At 37.4% G+C, this 20132-nt stretch overlaps 1 protein-coding gene across 6 annotated transcripts in view; it reads left to right on the top strand.

The window, feature by feature from the left end:
* The window catches only part of LOC150102890 (cilia- and flagella-associated protein 52), a 640784-nt gene that overhangs the window by 434430 nt on the left and 186222 nt on the right, over positions 1–20132 (top strand). For all 6 annotated transcript variants that reach the window (XM_090397376.1, XM_090397375.1, XM_090397374.1 and 3 more), the window contains exon 10: positions 5079–5191. In XM_090397376.1, coding sequence (XP_090253502.1) covers positions 5079–5191 — 113 coding nt within the window. The remainder of the gene's footprint in view (positions 1–5078; positions 5192–20132) is intronic.

Below are 20132 nucleotides of genomic sequence, written 5' to 3'. Positions count from 1 at the left end.
CTTATGAAGTCGCACAAACTTGCCCTCCTTCCACTCCTTTGGAATTCAATCCAGTGCAAGACTCACATTAAAAAAGTATGTGAAGGCCTTCAAATTCCTTCAAAATAAGTGGTGATATATTATCAAGTCCCACAGCCTTATTAACATCATGTTTCCTCAGTTTCCCCATGTACCTGTTGCTCACTTACAGTCAGTCTTTTCTCATCATCAGCTGTTCTCAAAATCTCCATGATGTCACATTCACAGAAATGAAAGACCTTTATGAACTGCTCATTAAGTGCCTCCACTATATCTTCTGCAACAGTTGTTTTATACCATTTTCTTCATGCATTGTCATCCTTCCATAATCATTCATTTTTTGCTGGCTATATATCGAAAGAACTCGCTTGGATTCTTTTTGACTTCATTAGCTAACTGCTGCTTATACGTTTGCTACCATTACCAACCAAGTTATCCTCCTTGCCTGTTCTTTGTAAACCTCATGGAATTGATTATTACCACTTCTCTTATGCTGCCTCCATAATGCCTTTTCCTCTGTATTGCATGCTTAAAGTCTGCACGGTTAGCCTAGTGGCTATGCACTTGGCAACCATGTGCCCAGGGAAGGAGTGTCCTACATTTGATTCCCATCAACCACATGAGGAGCTGAACGATCTTCCTCGGCCATAGCAAAGTTAGCCAGTCTTGAGCATGGACAGCAGGGTTTTTTCCACCAGTTTATCTGGGGGTTTTTCATCCCGCAAGCAGGCAAACCGCCCCTGTGAACACACAGGCAGTCATAGGATACAGTACGGAAAGGTAGGCAACGGTAAACCACCTTGCTCATAATCATTTTCCTAGTATGGTAACATATAGCTACCCCCACCAACCGTATGGCTGAGGGAATAGAATAGATAATATGCTTAATCTCTTCATTCATCCATTTCACACCTACCTTTTAACTACCTTTTACAAATTTAAATGTTTCCCCTTGATCCCAGGTCATCTCCTCCCCTTTTTGTCTACACATGCATTCACATTCTCTTGGAGCATCAGCCTTTTTCACACTGTATTCCCTTGTCCACCCTGAGCCTCCCCATTTTTCTGTCTGTCGTGTACACCTGTTCTCTCATTCTCTATACTCATGTCACTCCCTTCATTTATAACCATCTCTTCAATCTCTCTTGTCTTACTCTGCTGTTCTTCCACGTCATTTCCCACTTAATCAGATATATTCTCTGCACTCACTTTTCTACCTTCAGGCAGCAGTCTCTCCAAGTGACTCACACCAAAGCCATTCAAATGCAGTCCAGCACTCTTATACAGTTCACTTTGTCCTCCAAACCCATTCCACACATTAACAAACTGCACTCCTTTCTCCTCACACATTTTTACTAACATATCATTCATGATGCGAGACTGGTTGACCGAGTGGGTAGCGTATCCACTCTTCAGCCAAAAGGCTGCGGGTTCGAATTCCATCATGGGCATGGATGTTTGTAATTGTCTGTGAAAATACTAGTGGTGGTGGTGAGCAGTAGATGGCACTGGTGTAGTTGCAATTCATTGTAGCTGGTAGATTGAGTGGTGGAGACAGAGAGTTGTAGAATAGGTGACCTCCTTCGATGAGTCTTTGGACTCCCTGGAGGTGTCATGTAATAATAATAATAATAATAATCCTTGCTCTCTGCATCATCAACTCCCCAACAAATCCCCAATGAGGCATCTCCCCAATTAACATTATTATACCTGGGCAACATGGTTACTAATTTTCCTATCACACTATTATCTTTTATCCATCTCAACAACCTCCTTTTTTCCAATCTGACATGTTCTTTGTTCCCAGTGAAGTCATTTGTCCCTATTACAACTACTAACTATTTTGCTCTCTTACTTCTCATATGCAATGCCTCAATCACTCTATTCATTCTACCTCTAATAAAACGAACCTTGTGCATCCTCTCATCCAGCACACTTTTCATAATTTAATAACTCTACAACACCTTCTCCCGGGTCTTTTGTTACCTCTTTTATACCAATATTATTAGTTTTTATTATTTTCACTCTTCCATATATATCTCGAATTCTCTTAACTTCATTCTGCATCCATTTTATCTCTTGCCTTATCTTAACCAACTCAACTTTCAAATATTGCATCACATTTTGCTCTCATTTACTCTCTCAATTTTGTTGCCAGCCATGCATGCTTGTTTCACAGTCAATGCCCTCACCACCTTAACTTTAACTGCACTTTGTTTTTTAACTTCTGCTACATTCGTATCACTTTTGTCTTTCTTTCTATCCATTGTTAAGTTTCTCAGATCACCTATTCTCTTTTTCAGAACTTTTTTTTTACTATTTTTTCACTGCTCTTTTACATCGTCCTTCTTTTCTATCAGGTGAGCATTCATCCTCCTTGCGACATTCTCACTACTGACACTTTCAGTTATCAACATATTAGCATTCATTAAGTACTCATTCAGCTCACATTTTGCACACACCCTCCTTCCATCCACCTAAAAATTAAGTTCGATGAGTTGAGGAACGAACTCGAGACCTTTCACATGCGAAGTGAAGTTTAGTGCAGTTTGATGATCTTTGTTTGTAACAGTGTGTACCTCCTGCATCTTTTGACTCCCTGAAGGTTAGGTATTAATAATACAGTAAAACATCAATATAATGGACTAATTCAGGCAAGGGGTGTGTGCGATAAATCCAAAAGTCCGTTATATAATAAAGTAGATTTTCTGAATGTGTATGTTAAAAAATTGACAAATTAGCTAATTTACATGTTTTTACTTATGTAGAAACTTTTATGTAATTAAAATAAATTAAGTGCTGTATCTATGAAAAGTTTAATTTCACAGAAAGGTTTTCTATATGTATTATTGCTTATAACCTAGCCGTGGTTTTGAGACTCTAAAAAATAAGTCTGCAATCTAGATCGAAATAAATAAACAAACATCACATATTATCACAAATTTTTTAAATTTGTCTTTGTTATTTTTAATGTCCGACAGTTTGCTTTTTTATGCCATATTGCTCACATATACGAGACACAGACACTCCCGAATCCAACTTTTATATGACTTCTAATTTTTGATTTATCGTTAAATGAACTCCTTTCCGTTTGTCCATATTTTAAGGTTAGGGTTACAAATATGTGTTTTACAATTCATACATATCTAATTTTAAATTTATATTGAATAGGTCTATAAATTGTGTACATACATAAACTATTCACCGCGAGTAAACAAATGCACACTACTGGTCGTGGCTTAGCGCACATCAGAACATCAGCAGACATGTGTTAAAACTGCTGCAGAAAGTCACAGCATGCAACAAAAGAACCAATTACAGTGCAATTGGTGTGATCACGTGCTAATCATTCACCGAGCATGTTTTATGAGCGGTGATTCATTTATGTTGGCTAAATTACTACATTGTTTTTCCAACATATGATGGCCTATTTGCCAAAATTTTAAAAATAATAGGAAATTAATAACAAAAAATAACCTGTTAATTTAATTATAAGCAAATCTTGGTTAAAAGCATTTTTAAACAGGGTGTTAATTTTCAAATGTGACATATGGGCCGGAAATTTTGTCCATTAAATCCGAAGGCCGTAAAATCGAGGGTTTACTGTAATAGCAATAATACATCTCTAGCAGCATAGAGAGTAGGAATCAAGAACTCAGCCATACTAGCTTTGAAAATGAATTTAGGTATAAGAGAGTCATCAAGATCTTGTAAACTCCCCCCCCCACACCCCACACCCCCACACACATGCATACACAATGACAAGCAAGAATGTACAAATGTACTGTAACCCTTCCTTATATCCAACATGTAATGGATAAAATTTCTGAAATAAAAAATAAATTCCGTGTGATGATATAGCATTCCCCTGTTTTACGGGAGTTCACGGTACCATCTAGCTCCCCCCAAATTTATCTGGGCTCCGGAACCGGCATAGGCTGATGAATCAGACCTATGGCTGGGTCAGTATTCCTGACTGTAATCCATGTGTGTCCTCGGACTGGTTTGCCTGCTTGTGGGATGAAAAACACCAGATAAACTTGCGGAAAAAACCCTGCTGTCCATGCCCAAGACCAGCTAACTTGGCTATGGCTGAGGAAGATCCTTGAGCTCCTCACATCGTTGATGGGAACTGAACCTAGGACACTCCCCTAGGCATATGGTCGTGAAGTGCAAAGCCACTAGGCTAACTGTGCGGACATTTCTGAAATACTTCAGTATTATATAAAAGTACCATTTTTCCCACTTTCGATATATCAAGATTTTTACATTCTACTAGACTACTTGTTTCATCCTTTGAAAAAACAGGGATCTCTAAAATCCAGTATGTATGTTATATAGGAGAAACAGGATAATCCAATGTGATTTGCATGTTAGGACATGTTAGAGATATTGCAGAGAGGAGAAAACACACATCTGGATTAGCCTATCATACTAAATACTGACAAAGATCATCTTGTTCTATGCCAAAAACAGAATTGGCAAACATTGGCCAATAACTGCTTTGTCAGACAATTTAAGGAAGCTTCAAAAATGTTATCAACACCTACTCAATGCAATAAAACCCAAGGCTTCATCGTGCATCAACTCTAGTCATCATTCCTCAAACATCTCATGCACCCAGACCTTTAGATATGATACAAATTATGGAATGTGATTATCCCAACTAGTACATATACCATCATGCATCCATTCATAAATCAGTTTTCAGTTCGATTTCATTCTAGCTTTGTCATTTAACTTGTATCCCAGTATCTTAAAAGGTACACAAAGCTAGTGGAGAATAGTAAAACTAATAATGTTTATCTTAGAATTAGCTTCAAAAATTATAAAAATGTTTTTCATTATTTGTTGTCAGAGGTGAAGTCCAAAATGAGTGTGCATAGCCAAAAATATTTTTGGGACATCAGCCACAAACTAAGACATTTCCAAATTTTTCATGACATGATGTCTATTGACTCTACTCTTAAAACTTCATATTGTTTTTGCACTTTTTGTTATGCATTTCACAGTAATTTTATAGTGAGAAATTGTCTTTCTGAAGAAATGCATTTAATCAGTTTTTTATAGGAACCAGTACCTGTGAAATATACCGCATCAGTTTAACTGAATTTGTGTGCGAACTCCTTTACACATGTCATGGTGCTGCTGTTAATGATGTTGTATTTCCTTTGTAAGTTTGATATATTTTTTCATTAAAGTATGACATATTGTAGCTGTCACTTTTTAATTAAGTATGGTTTTGATACCCTGTGTTATTCTTATGTTTTTTCAGTAAAGCATTCTTTAGGAAGGAAGTGTAATGTGTGATGTGAACAAGAGATCTGAGGACGTGAGGAAGAGGTGAAGTGAAAGATTAGGAGAGTGAAACAGATGAGATTGAAGTGCTTGTAAATGGAAATAATAATAGTAGTAGTGTGAGAAATGTTGAGACCATGGGAGTAAAGAGTGATAGAGAAATGGTAAGGGAGGATTCAGGGTGGAGAGGGAGACATGGCATAAGAAGAGTGGATGTTGGAAGTAGTAGTGAATATGTGTATGGAATTGGTCAGCATAGGAATGGAATGGGATGTGGAAGGGGGGGAGGTGTTGTTGAGTCTGAGGAGACATGAGGTAAGTAGTGATAAAGGTGATTGGGCATGAGTGGGTGAGGAAATCACAACCAACAGTTGGTATGGGTAGGACCGGTTATAGACCTAAAAGTGAACTGTGGTTATTTGTAAATGCCAGGAGTATCAAAAATAAGGGAGATAAAATTGTTTCATTGATTTAGTTTCTTGCCAGAAAAGTTGCTGGAATAAGTGAAATGTGGCTGGATGTGTATGATATCCTGACAGGAATATCATACACATCCAGAAGTTATATATCGAAAATATATAACTTCTGCATCTTATCTTTAGTTTGGTTCCCCTTCTTGAACTCACAAGAAGGAAGTGAGGAGCACTAATGATGATAACAGGTGAATTATTATGAGGATAGTTACGTGGATAGTGATTTGTGGGTGATGCTTGACAGAGAATTGAAGTTCAGAACACATATTGCAAAAGTTGGCAGAATGACTCAATGGATTATTTGGATGTTGAAGAACATGTTAACGAATAGAGATACAAGGTTATTACTCTTCTTTATAAAGAACTGATACAGCTGCTTCTTGATTGTGCACAGATTTGGTCATCTGGAGATGAGGAATGGTGAAGAGGATCCAAAGTGACCAAGCAGGTGACAGGAACAAGCAGGTGAATTCTTTCTATGAGGATAGATTGAAGGTCTATGGATTGCAGAGTTTAGCAGATAGGCAGAAAAGAGGGAACCTGATAAAAATTTATAAATTTCTATCATTCCGTTTTTTCTTTTGCATCAGTCTTCTAAAGCCCATTAAGAAATCCCTTCATAAGATCCATTCAAAAGAAATTGTTCAATAAATGATGAGTTGAGAGAGAGATATATAGAGAGAGAAATAGGGGTTACTGCTGGTAGTAGAAACCTCTAGTGTTGTGTAAGACTGTGGGTAGTAAGGATGCAAGGACTAGAGATTTTGCTTGGAGAATGGTGAATGACTGGAATGGATTGCCAGAGATGGTTGTGAGTGCTCTGACATTTAATGAATTTAAAAAGAGGCATGATAGGTACTGTGTGAATAAAAGTTGTCATGCACCTCCCGAGATGAGTCTTCTGACACCATGGAGGTGCCTATAATAATGTCTTTTAATTGTACACTGTTAAATGCATCAGTTAAATCAATAATAGATATATTAAAGAGGTTTATCATATTCTAATGATTTCTCTGTTATTTGGTTTAATATATATATTGTATCTCTTGTTAATCTTTTTTTTTTCCCCTACGTTCTTGTTGCTCATGAGATAATTCTATCATATTATTTCTTATATTCACCACTTAATTTTTTTGCTTAATCCTAACTTTATGCAAAGCAAATTTTATTCTTGTTTTAATCTTTCATCCAAGCCTGAGAATCTTTACTGTAACTCAGGAAGTTAAATATACTTACAACAGATGTTCACTTCATTGCCTCAGGATCCATGAATGAAGAAATTCACATGCAAAATTTGTTTGCTTATGATTGGATAAATGATTTAAAGTATAATATACTTTGTAACTAAGCAGAAAACTTTCTACATCTCTGAACAAAAGTATTTAATAGTATTGTCATAAACCATTTTATTACTTGCATATCGAAAATATATAACTTCTACATCTTATCTTTAGTTTGGTTCCCATTGATGAGATCTCAGTAAATCCTAATCTCCAGGCTCACACTTACATGAATCAAGATTTTAGTTCTCATTGTGATCATATTTATATTTCCTCTTCTCTGCATGGAACCAATTCAGGACTATGGAGACTTCATCACAATTTCCTGTTGATCTTTACAGGCAAACTCCAGACCTTCTGCTCCAACCCAGAATATTGTTACTTGGAATAAGGAGAATTTTTTTTTCGTAGAATTTCAAAGAAGCAGTAAAACAGTGCATGATTGAAGAGGGGAAAGGAACATGGTTTCCTGTCATGTTGTACCATCATTTTACATTGTTGTTTAAGCAAATAAGAAAATAATTTGGTCATTCAGTATCCAGGTAGATACCTAACAGGGTGCCCCATGAGAAGGTCAGAAGCCCTGTTAGTTCTCCACATTCCTTAAAAGAATACTTTGAGGTCTCCTCCCAGTTATACACCTTTGACCCTTAAGCATCATATAGAAATGTTTTGGGAAAACTATTTTAGAGAAAAGTACAAAGCTAATAATAATGGTAAATGCCTGCTGGATTCCTGTGCAGGACATGGATTAGTTATTACTAACACCCTGTTCCAAATTAAAATTTTTACAAATTCACACAGAGACATGCAAGAAATAAGAAAGTCTCATTTGACAATGTCATAGTTCATAGTGATTTTTCCCAATGGTCCAGAACACAAGAGTATACGCAGGATTTTGAAATAGGAAGCAGGATAAAATTGAATTTCATACTGAAATGAAGTGTGTGTGTGTGTGTGTGTGTGTGTGTGTGTGTGTGTGTGTGTGTGTGTGTGTGTGTGTGTGTGTGTGTGTGTGTGTGTGTGTGAAGTTTTAAAATGAATCATTGTTGAGCAACTTTAAGAGGTGATCTAGACTCAAATACACAAACAAAATGAAAGAGTTTGAAAACAATAACCAAACCTTGGAGATTCACTGGTGAACTCTGAAGAAAACATTCATTGATTCAGCCAGAGAGGTATGTGCTATGGTTGTAAGGATCAAAAAATTAGAATATTATTGGAAGTTTTTTCCCACTTAGTTAGACTATAATAAATTTAGTTTAATCCTTTATCCAAGTGTATGCAGACAAAATTTGTGCCTGAAATATCTTCAGGACTGAGGCAACTCATAGTAAAGGTAGTCCAAGCTCTCATCACTCCTTGTCTTAGTATCTCCCATAATGCAAAGCACATCTCCTTGCAGACATATATAATACTATGCATTAAGGGAAGGCCACTACCCAGACCGGTTTCGACCTTTATTGAGGTCTCGTCAGTGGTAGCCAGGCCCAGAGGTGGTGATACCAAGGTGGAAGCAATGGAGAAGTCATATTTACCTATACGAGTTGCCAAAAGGTGTCTTACCTTATTATTAAATTACTCTGGATTTAGAGAAAGATGTTGGAAGTTTTTTTCCACTTGGTTAGACTATAATAAATTTAGTTTAATCCTTGATCCAAGTGTAAATAAACAAAGTTTGCACTTGAAGTATCTTCAGGACTGAGGCAACTCTTGGTAAAGGTGGACTAAGCTCTCATCACTCCTTGTCTTATATCTCCCATAATGCAAAGCATGTCTCCTTGCGAACATGTATAATGTTATGCATTAAGGGAAGGGCCACCACCCAGACCGGTTTCGACCTTTATTGAGGTCTCGTCAGTGGGAGCCAGAGCTGGTGATACCAGTGTGGAAGCAGTGGAGAAGTCATATTTATCTATATGAGTCGCCAAAAGGTATCCCACCTTATTATTAAATTACTCTGGATTTAGTGAAAGATGTTGGAAGTTTTTTTTTTCCACCTCTGGGTATGGCTCCCACTGACAAGACCTCAATAAAGGTCTAAACCGGTCTGGGTAGGGGGCCCTTACCTTAATGCATAGCATTATACATATCTGCAAGGAGATGTGTTTTGCATTATGGGAGATACTAAGACAAGGAATGATGAGAGCTTGGTCCACCTTTGCACGAGTTGCCTCGGTCCTGAAGATACTTCAGGTGCAAACTTTGTTTGCTTACACTTCGATAAAGGATTAAACTAAATTTATTATAGTCTAACCAAGTGAAAAAAAAACTTCCAACATCTTTCTCTAAATCCAGAGTAATTTAATAATAAGGTGAGACACCTTTTGGCAACTCGTATAGGTAAATATGACTTCTCCATTGCTTCCCCCTTGGTATCACCACCTCTGGGTCTGGCTCCCACTGACGAGACCTCAATAAAGGTCGAAACTGGCCTGGGTAGTGGCCCTTTCCTTAATGCACAGCATTATACATGTCTGCAAGGAGATGTGCTTTGCATTATGGGAGATACTAAGACAAGGAATGATGAGACCTTGGTCCACCTTTACTACGAGTTGCCTCAGTCCTGAAGATAGCACAACTTACACTTTTTGCTTACACTTGGATAAAAGGATTAAACTAAATTTATAATAACAGTAATAATAATAAGAAGTTGTGGTTCCTTTGCATAAGGGTGGCTCTAAAACTGCAGTATTGAATTACAGACCAATCACCATCTCAGGAGTAGTGGTAAAAGTATTGGAAAAGTTGGTTAAAGACAAAATTCAAGAATGGGTGGATCAGGATATGATACTCTATAGAGGCCAACATGGTTTTGTTAAAAGTAGATCCTGCCTTAGCAATCTATTAACTATTCATAATAGAATAACATCTGAGTTGGACAAAGGAACTGGCTACACAGTGGTACTTCTGGATTTTGCTAAGGCTTTTGACAGGATACCCCATAGAACACTGTTGCGCAAATTGGAGCAGATGGGAATGGATATTAAATTGGTGATATGGATAGGAGAATGGCTCAGGGAGAGATACCATAAGGTGGTGTATGGAGGAGCCGAGTCCAGAATGAGGCAGGTGACCAGTGGTGTGCCTCAGGGCTCTGTGCTTGGGCCAATGTTGTTTAATTTGTATATAAATGATATAGGAAACGGCTTAAAGGGAGATATTCAGTTGTTTGCTGATGATGCAAAGTTGTGTAGTGCAATAAAAAATCAAGCTGATGTTGAAAGTTTGCAGGAGGATTTAAATAAGCTGGTAAAATGGGCAAAAGAAAATGGATGTCAGTTCAATGTGGAAAAGTGTAAAGTCTTGCATTTTGGGATTAAAAGATTACCAGCTGTGTACTACATAGATGGAAAGGTACTCCAAGAGATTGATGAGGCTAGGGACTTAGGGGTATTGGTAGATAAGGAGATGAAGTTCAGAGGACACATTGCTAAGGTGTCCAAGATTGCACATAGGATTACTTGGTTGTTGAGGAACACACTGACATCCAGAGATAAAGAGGTTATTATTCCCCTTTATAAAGCATTGATACTTCCACATTTGGATTACTGTGCTCAGGTCTGGTCACCTGGATTCCTTGGAGATGAGGAGGCTGTGGAGAGGGTTCAGAGAAGAGTGACCAAGTTGGTGAGTGATATAAAAAATGCTCCCTACATTGATAGATTGAGAGCTTGTGGATTGCAGAGATTGGTTGATAGGCGAAGAAGAGGGGATATGATAGAAACATTCAAATTACTAAAAGGTTTTTATAGGATTGATGCAGGGGAAATGTTTCAGCTGTGTGATAGTGATGGAAGAACAAGAGGTCATCTCTGGAAATTAAAGAAGAGTGTGGTTAACAAAGGTGTCAGAACAAGATTTTTTGCCTGGAGGGTGGTGAATGAGTGGAATTCATTGCCTGACTTTGTTGTGAGCTCTTCATCTGTAAATGAATTCAAGAAGAGATATGACAGATATTGTTTTGCTAGTTTGGGTCTCCCGCGATGAGTCTACTGACTCCATGGAGATACCCGTAATAATAATAATAATAATAATAATAATAATAATAAAGTTTGACAGAGTGAGATAGATAGCTGATTGGCTATCAGATCAGTATCAGTAGACTGTATATGGAGGAATGGTGTCCCAAGAGGGTAATGTCACTAGTAGAGTGGCACAGGTGCCTTCTTTGGACCATTAAATTTTTATCTTTATGTTAATAATATATTAGGATAGTTTTAACTGGAGATATGCAGCTGTTTGCAGATGATGCAGAGAAGAAGAATAGTAAGCAGAATTTCCTCCTTATCATTGACATACAGAAGAAAAGAGGTTATGGTTCCCTTGTGTAAGGCTTTTATCAGACCATATATGGACTTGGCACCAGCTCTATCTCTTGGTTTTCTCGTGGGATGAGGATATCATAGAGAGGTTCCAGAGTATGTCAGATGTATGAAATGTTTGATAAGAAAATAGACAGGAAATGTAATTAGCAGAGTCTTGCAAATGGAAGAAGAGGATATATGATTGTGATGTACAGGTTGGTGAGGGATTGTTAACACATTAATCTGGAGGAGATTTTTTATATATTAGAAGTTTTGACAAGGTTGAGAAATAAGACAACTCGAAACTGTGTAAGGAAGTATGAGCAAGGGAGTCTCGTGCCCTTGCTTATACCTTCTCAACAACCACACTCTTTGCATAGAGTGTAGTTGTTGAGTGGAATGGAATACATTTCCTGAGAGTGTGGTAGGTGGTGAAGCTTCGAATATCTAAGGTGTGATTTAATGACCTTTTTTTTGTGCGAGTGTGTGGACCTTTGTATGAGTCTTTTGACTCCATGGAAGTCTGGTGTTAATAATAATTATGATATATAATTGCCAATTAGCTTTATTCCTCTGCTTATTATTATTATTTTATTTTGTAATAGATACTGTGTAAAACTTTACTATTGTGATTTTTATTCAGTCTCAATATCACTAGTTAAATAAATTTTTGGTGAAATGCATATAATTCTTCATAAAGTTCTTCAATTAATTCTTCTTCAATTTCTTTCAGTGATCTGATATTCCATCTGCCAAATCTCAGTGTTTCTTTCCTGTTTTAGTTCGGCTTTTCTTATTCTGTTCCAAGTGAATTCAATACCAATCCCATGTACCAACTGCTTTCTTTTGTTCATGTGAATGTAAATTAAAAGCAGGATGTGTGGAGAGAGAGAGAAATAGAACTGCTGAGAATGGAAATTGAAGGAATGAAGACTGAGAATGAAGTGATACTCATGATAAGAGATGAATTGTGCCCTCTCAGTGTGAATTGTTGTAGTGGAAGTAACACTAATAGCTTTGAGAGTATATGGTATGAGATAGATGTTTATACAACTATATGTTGTACAGAATCTTGTTGGAATGTTGGTATAGACCAGGGAATATAACTGGTGATGAGCAGGAAAGATAGACACTGTATTGCCCTGGTATGATAATGCAGAGTGGAGGAGAAGAGCAGTGATGAAAAATGAGATGATAGCAAGAATGTGCAGAAAAGGGGTCTGGAATATGTGGATGCATGAAGTACATTTGAGGATAAAAGGAAGCTCTATGCAAGAAATGAAATGCACTTGAATGCAGAAGGGCACAGACATTTGGAGATACTGTTGTTTTCTGGGAAAGTGAGTGTGTCAGGACGGAAAACTAGAATTACGTAGGTAGAATGTTACAGGGTTGGACTCATGTGGGGATAGTGGATTGAGAAATGAGAGGGTGCATACTATATTACAGAGCCAGATGGTATATGAGGGGAATAATAATAGTTATAATAATACAGGCAATAAAATGGTTATTCGGTTTATTACTTTTCTTTTTATTTATTTATTTATTATTTATTTTTATTTATTTATTTATTATTTATTTTTCTTATTTTATTAATTATTTGGTAACCTCCATGTAGTCAACAGACTCTTTGTGTTAGTGCCACTCAACTAGCAACATATCTATCATAATGAGCTTTGAAGATATTTACACTACCTGCACTCAGGTAATGCATTCACTCACCAACAACTCTCATTGTAAAAAATCTGCTCCTCACACTCCTCTTCATCACTTCTTTATACAGCTTCCAGGGATGTCCTCTCTTTCTTCCCATCTTAACATCCACTCTATTTTATAAATTCTTCTGTATTAATTTGATAGAACCCCTTAACTAACCTGAAAGTCTCTATCATATCTCCTCTTTTCTTCCTATCCACCCATCTCTCTAATTCACATTCTCTCAAATGCTTTTCATACCCATACTCCAGAGACCTGATATCACTTTAGTTATTCATCTTTGGACCCTCTCTTGTTGTGTTTCCAAATCACAATGAAAACTAGGTCACCAAATCTGAGCACAGTAGTCCATATGTGGTCTGACCAATGTCTTATATAGATGCACTACCACCTCCTTATCCTTGCATGTCAATATACTTTTTATCATAGCAGCAATATGATGTTCAGTCATTGCAACACATGCGATGTGCTCTTGGAACTTCAGTCCACTGTCCACCATCACTCCAAGATCCTGAATCATCCACTTCCTAAAGTACAGCTCCACCAATACAGTACATAGTCTTATATCTCTATATCCCAAAGTGTAACACCTTGCCTTTATTAATATTAAAACTGTAACACCACTCATTTGTTCAAGCTGAAAGTCTATTGAAATATTCCTGTAGAGAATTAACACAAGCAGTACTCCTGATAATTTTACCTAACTTTGCATCAATCACAAACAGTAGGGGCCCAAGTACAGAACTTTGAGCCATGCCACTGGGCAGCTTCCTTTTCTGAGACACAGCTCCATCACACACAACTTGCCGGTATTGTTCATAGAGCCAATCTCCGATCCATCTAACTGATATATTTTTTTTTCCTATCCTCTGCAGCTTGTACACCAACGTATCATGTGGTAACCTATCAAATGCTTTTGCAAAGTTCAAGAATATCACTATGTGATTCTCCCTTATCCATCACATTCATCACCTTATGATAAAACATAAACAGATTGCTAAAACAAGACCTGATCTTCACAAATCCATGCTGACCATCATAGAGAATCTTATGTCAATCAACCCAATCCTGTATTCTATTTCTAACCAATTTTTCCAAAACTTTGATAACAACTGCAGATATACGGCATTTATATGCTTTATACTAATGCCACGAGTATAGAAAAAGGGAGAGAAATTGGTGGCGCAGACAACATCAGCCTGGCCAAAAATTATTGGGATCACTGAGATGTGGTTGACAGAAGAGGATATAATAACAGGAATAGAAGTCGCTGGGTACAGCATTTTTTGGCAGGATAGAAGGGGAAAGCGCTGTGGTGGAGTACTGCTTATGATAAGTGACGACCTGTGTCGTCTAAGAGTGGAGGCTTTGGAAGGAAGTGAGACAAATGATTTTGAGAGCATGTGGCGTGAGGTAGAGGTAGGCAAGACAGGATATTTAGTGGGGTGTTGCGACAGACCCAGGAGCACAGAGGATGGGGACCAGGAGATGTTTAGACAGTTAAGTTTTAGCAAGTGCAAGAAGAATGATTGTTATGGGAGATTTTAACTACAGTAGTATAAATTGGAGAGAGGAAGCTGCATGTAGCAATAGGGGAATGGAATTTCTAGAATTCTTGACGGACAAATGTCTTAGGCAACATGTAACAGAGGGAACAAGAGGTTCGAGAGTTTTGGATTTGGTTATAGCATCAGAAGAGTTGATAATAACTGAGATGACATCTCTCCCACCAGTTGGAGAGAGAGAGTGACCATATGGTTTTGACTGGAAAAATGAATAGACATGCAGGAGTATCAAAGAGACGGGAACTTATGTGGAATTATAAAGCAGGTGATTATAATGGTCTTAGACGTCAACTTCGGGAAGCTTCATGGAGGGAAGAATTGGAATGCCGGGATATCATTAGTGTGTGGGAAATTGTGAAAGAATGTTTGTTAGCAGCAATGGTAAGTTGTTGTATACCACGAGTGAACAAGAGGACACAATTTAGAGTAAAGTGGATGACAAACAATATTAAACAGGAATTGCATGCAAGAAAGAGGCTATGGAAGAGATATAAGGAGACAGGTGAAGAGAAGATGCATGAAGAATATAAGACACAGGCCAGAAACAGTGACTAGTGTGGTACGGAAAGCGAAACTGGAATATGAGAGGAGACTGTCCCTAAGATCCAAAGAAAATCCTAGGGAATTTTTTAGCTATGTGGCTAGTAAGAGGAGAAATGACTGTGGAAGAATGATATTGTGAGATAAAAATGGGAATAGAGTGACTGATGCAGAGGACATAGTGGAATTGTTCAATGAACACTTTATTGGAGTATTTCATCCTAGAGGAGTCAGTTTTAATACCATAGGGATAGGGCAGGTTCAAGGTTTAGAGGTATAGGAGGAGAGTGTGTTTCAGATACTGAGTACTCTGGATGTCAGTAAAGCTTTGGGACTGGATGGTATTTCACCACGAGTTTTGAGAGAATGTGCTAGGGAACTGACAATGCCTTTAACCTGGCTTTTCAATGAAAGTCTGGCTGCGGGAAAGGTGCCCAGGGAATGGAAGGTAAGATAGTGCCATTGCATAAGGGTGGTAACAGACTGGAAGTGTCTAATTATAGGCCAGTTTATGTGTTATCAGTAGTTAGTAAGAACTTGGAGAAAGTAGTGAAGGACTGTATACAGCATTGGGCAGATGAGGGTAATGTTATCTGTGAGAATCAATATGGATTTGTGAAAGGACGTCCTTGTTTTAGGAATATGCTAGCCTTTTATAATAAAGTTACAAGAACATTAGATGATGGAAAGGCATATACTGCCATTTTCTTAGACTTAGTGAAGGCATTTGATAGGGTACCACATGATTATTGGTCAACTGGATTCAGGATTGGCTGTCCGACAGGTATCAGAGAGTTGTGTATGGTGGAGCAGTTTCAAGGAGGCAGAGAGTTACAAGTGGGGTCCCACAGGGCTCAGTACTAGGACCTATATTGTTTAACCTTTATATCATGACATTGCCAGTGGATTGCAGGGGGATATTCAGTTGTTTACGGATGATGCGAAGCTGGGAAGGATTATTAGTAATAGTGCAGATGTGGTAGCCCTGCAAGAGGATTTGAATAAGCTAGATAGATGGGCAAATGAATGGGGATTTCGGTTTAATGCAGCAAAATGTAAGGTCTTGAGGTTTGGGAAACATCGATGGGACACTGCATACTCTATGGAAGGAGTTATACTGGAGGAAGTAGGGGAGACAAGAGATCTGGGGTTGATGACTGATAGAAACCTGAAATTTAGGGGACATATTGCAAAGGTGGTGAAGGTAACACAGAGGATTGCTGCAATAATGAGAAGGACGCTGACCTGCAGAGATAAAACATTTATCATTCCGTTGTATAAGTCTCTGATAAGACCACACTTAGACTATTGTTCTCAGATTTGGTCCCCAGGATTTGAAGGGGATAAATTAACTGTGGAAAGGGTACAAAGACGGATGACAGAGATGGTTTCAGGACTGTACAATTTTGGTTATGAGGATCGGCTGAAGGAATGTGGACTGCATAGTTTGGTGGATAGAAGAAGGAGAGGTGATATGATTGAGACTTTTAAACTGTTGAGAGATGGTTACAGGGTTGACACTGGGGAGTTCTTTCGCTTGGTTGAACAGCTGGAAGGAGTCGTGACAAGGGGCCATCCCTGGAAGTTAGGAAAGGAAACTGTGAGCAAGAGGGTGAGGAGGGTGGTTGAACCCTGGAATGCATTGCCTGATGGAGTGGTGAGAACGATCAATGAGTTTAAGGAGAGGTATGATAGACTTTGTGTTTCTTGGGGGGGGGGACCTCCCTCTCGATGAGTCTTGACAGACTTTATGTTCTTAGGAAGGACCTTCCATGATGAGTTTTGACTCCATGGAGGCCTGCATAATAATAATAATAATAATAATAATAATAATACAGACTGATCTATAAATGGAAATTTCTATTCTCAAACCATGCTTGTGGAGAGGTATTATTTTGCCTTCTTTCCACTCCTTAGGATCCTTTCCCACTGTAAGACTGCTGTTAAATAACCAGTACAAGGACATTGCTAACTCTTGTGGACATCCTTTAAAAATACTTGGTAAGATGTTATCCATTCCCACAGCTTTATTAACATCTAACCCAGACAACACTTGACACACTTCTTATTCTTTCACCTTTAATTTTCTTAATTCTTGCCTCCCTTCTACATGTTGCACAGTGTCATTCACACCATTACAATATACACTCACTGATGAAGTGTTCATCAGTGAGTGTATATTAAATAATTCCAGTTGCTATGGTTACTGTGTTACTGTAACTATCCACCAATATCAGCTTGCCATAATTATATTTCCTCTTGCTGGCCACATAGCAGAAAAATTTCCTTTAATTAGCTTTGATCAGACTATCCAATCTCCTTTCATATTCTACTTTTTCTTTTATAACCATGCTTGTCACTTTTCTGGCCTACACTTTATATTTTTCATACATCTGTTTACTGCAAACTGTCTTGTACTTTTTGAAAAATTATGGAGACAACTACTGTGTTATAAAGTAAAAGTTTAGTTTAAGATAAACCAAAATCAACGCTCGATGTTTCGACCTTCATATCAAGGTCATCCTCTGGAGCATACACAATATATACAGAGAAACAAGCTGCACTACAATCTACATGGTTTGCTAAAGTTACTGATCAACCATTACTACAATTATTGGCCTGACCTCTGGTAAAAAAAAAAAAAAAAAAACTTTACTACATCAAAGCTAGAGTCTTATTATTATCTATTAGGTTACAAAACTAGGAGTTGGGCAGTTTTAAATATATATATATATATATATATTTAAAAAAAAGAAAAAAGTGATTATATATATGAATTTCAACCAATTGGTATGGAATAGTTTCCTAAAGTATGCTAGATACTAAGTGGGCTGAATATGTACCATCCAAATTCTTGGAATTTTTATGCCACCATTATTGTTGAGATTAGGATGGTTAATCAGAATTTCACAGGATTCTTTAAATTTTCTTTCATACCAGGTTTTTGTATGATGTAAAGAGCAGGTACTTTTCCAATAAATTTGGTGTAGGTGTTGAGAGCGTCATCTGAGGCCTGCTTCACCAAAATTGTTCTATTTAATGTGTTTCTTGTGTTCTTTTTTATGTATAGGGGATTGTATGTCCAGTTTCACCAATATAAGGTAAGTTACAGGTGCAGTAGATGCAATAAACTCCAGGATGTGCCAATGGGAGGAGAGGATCCTTAGAGGAGTTGAATATGTTTTTTAATTTTATAGGTGGTTTAAAAGTGGCATTGAGTTTATAATGGTGTAGGATTCTATTGATTTTTTCTCTGATAACCCTTTAATGTATTGGCTGGCTATGGTTTTACTGTAATCTATATTCTTTTTTGATGAAGTTTTATGAAGAACTTTATTAATTGTATTTTTGTATCAATTTATATTTGTAATAGTATTAAAAAATACTATTAATAAAGTTCTTAATAAAATTTCATCAAAAAAAGAATATAGATTACAGTAGATCTAATTTTCATTTATATTTTTATCATCCTCTCCATTTTGCATGGTATCACTTTGTTCTTCTATAATCACTTCCTCACCATTGTATCTATCCTCTTCCTGTCCTTTCACAACCTGCTTCTCTCTGACTCTTAGTGGTGCTAATTTCATACAAACCCTGAGCAGTCTTATTAAACAACAGTTGCTCCAAATAACCAACAACAAATCCATTCAAATGCATCCTGTTAGCTTTGAACCATTCCAACTTCTCTTCAAATTGGTTCTATACATTCACAAATCGAACACTCTACTCCTGATACAATTCAGCCATCCTGTTATTCAGTATCATTGCTCTCCTTCTCAGTTCACTGCTATCATATCCGGGCAACAAACTAGCCAATTTCCCATTGACACTATTATTCTTCACTTCCTGCAACAACTTTTTCACATCCCTTTCCACATTTTTTGTCTTTCTTTCTTTCTATTCAAATTGTTTGTGTACATCATTACCACTAATTCAAATGCTTGTTCCTTGCTTCTATGCAAAGCATCTGATATTCATTTTATTGTACCGCCTGTAACCCATGTCTTGTGCACTTTATTTTTTACCACACCTTTAAGGATTGAGTCACCATGCAAAGCAACCCTATCATCTTTAGATACTTGCTTTTTCTTCTTAACCTCCTTGTCATTTACATCACTTTTTCTCTTCTTTAAACATTCAGTTTCCTCCTTCATACATTTAAACTGATTCTTCATTTTCATTACCTCTTGCCTAAGCATTTTAGGAGCATTAGGAGGAAAACTTGTGGCATTGATTGACTCAGTCTCTCCAAAAATTGGTATCAGTGAAAACTTGGTTAATTAAAGAAGATTCTCTAACAGGGATAGATATTGAAAGTATAGTATATTTTGGGAGGATAGGGAAGGTAAACATGGTGCTACTCAAAAGAGAAGTAATAATGGTTATATTAGTGGCATTCTCAGGATAGAGAATCTCAGTGGAAATAACACTCATGGCTTTGAGATTATATGGTATGAGATAGATGTTTATAATACGAGATATTTAGTGGGCTGTTGCTATAGACCAGGGAACATAGATGGTGATGGTCAGGAAATGATTAGGTTACCAAAGTTAGCTTGCCAAGCACAAAGAAAGCGATCATTATGGGCAACTTCAACTATATGGATATAAACTAGGCAGAGGAGACAGCACGCAGTGATAAGGGAACTGAATTTTTGGAAATCTGCAGGGACAGCTGTTGAGAGTTCTGGATTTGGTCATAGTATCAGAGGATCTGATTGTGACTGAGATGGCATACTTGTCCCCTGCTGGTGAGAGTGACCATCTACTCCTGAATTGGAGGATGAGTTGGCATGCAGAGGTATCAACACAAAAGGAAGTTATGTGGAATTATAATGTGGGTGACTATCATATACTTAGAGACCAGATTGCAGTGCAATGGATGAAAGAATTTAAAGGAAGGGTTGCTAATGCATGGGAGATACTTAAGAG

The sequence above is a fragment of the Typopeltis vanoorti genome, chromosome 9 (genome assembly GCF_054136105.1).
Source record: "Typopeltis vanoorti isolate ZY-2024b chromosome 9, IOZ_Tvanoo_1.0, whole genome shotgun sequence".
Classification (NCBI taxonomy): Eukaryota; Metazoa; Arthropoda; class Arachnida; order Uropygi; family Thelyphonidae; genus Typopeltis; species Typopeltis vanoorti.
This window is presented reverse-complemented; position numbering and strand designations above follow the sequence as displayed.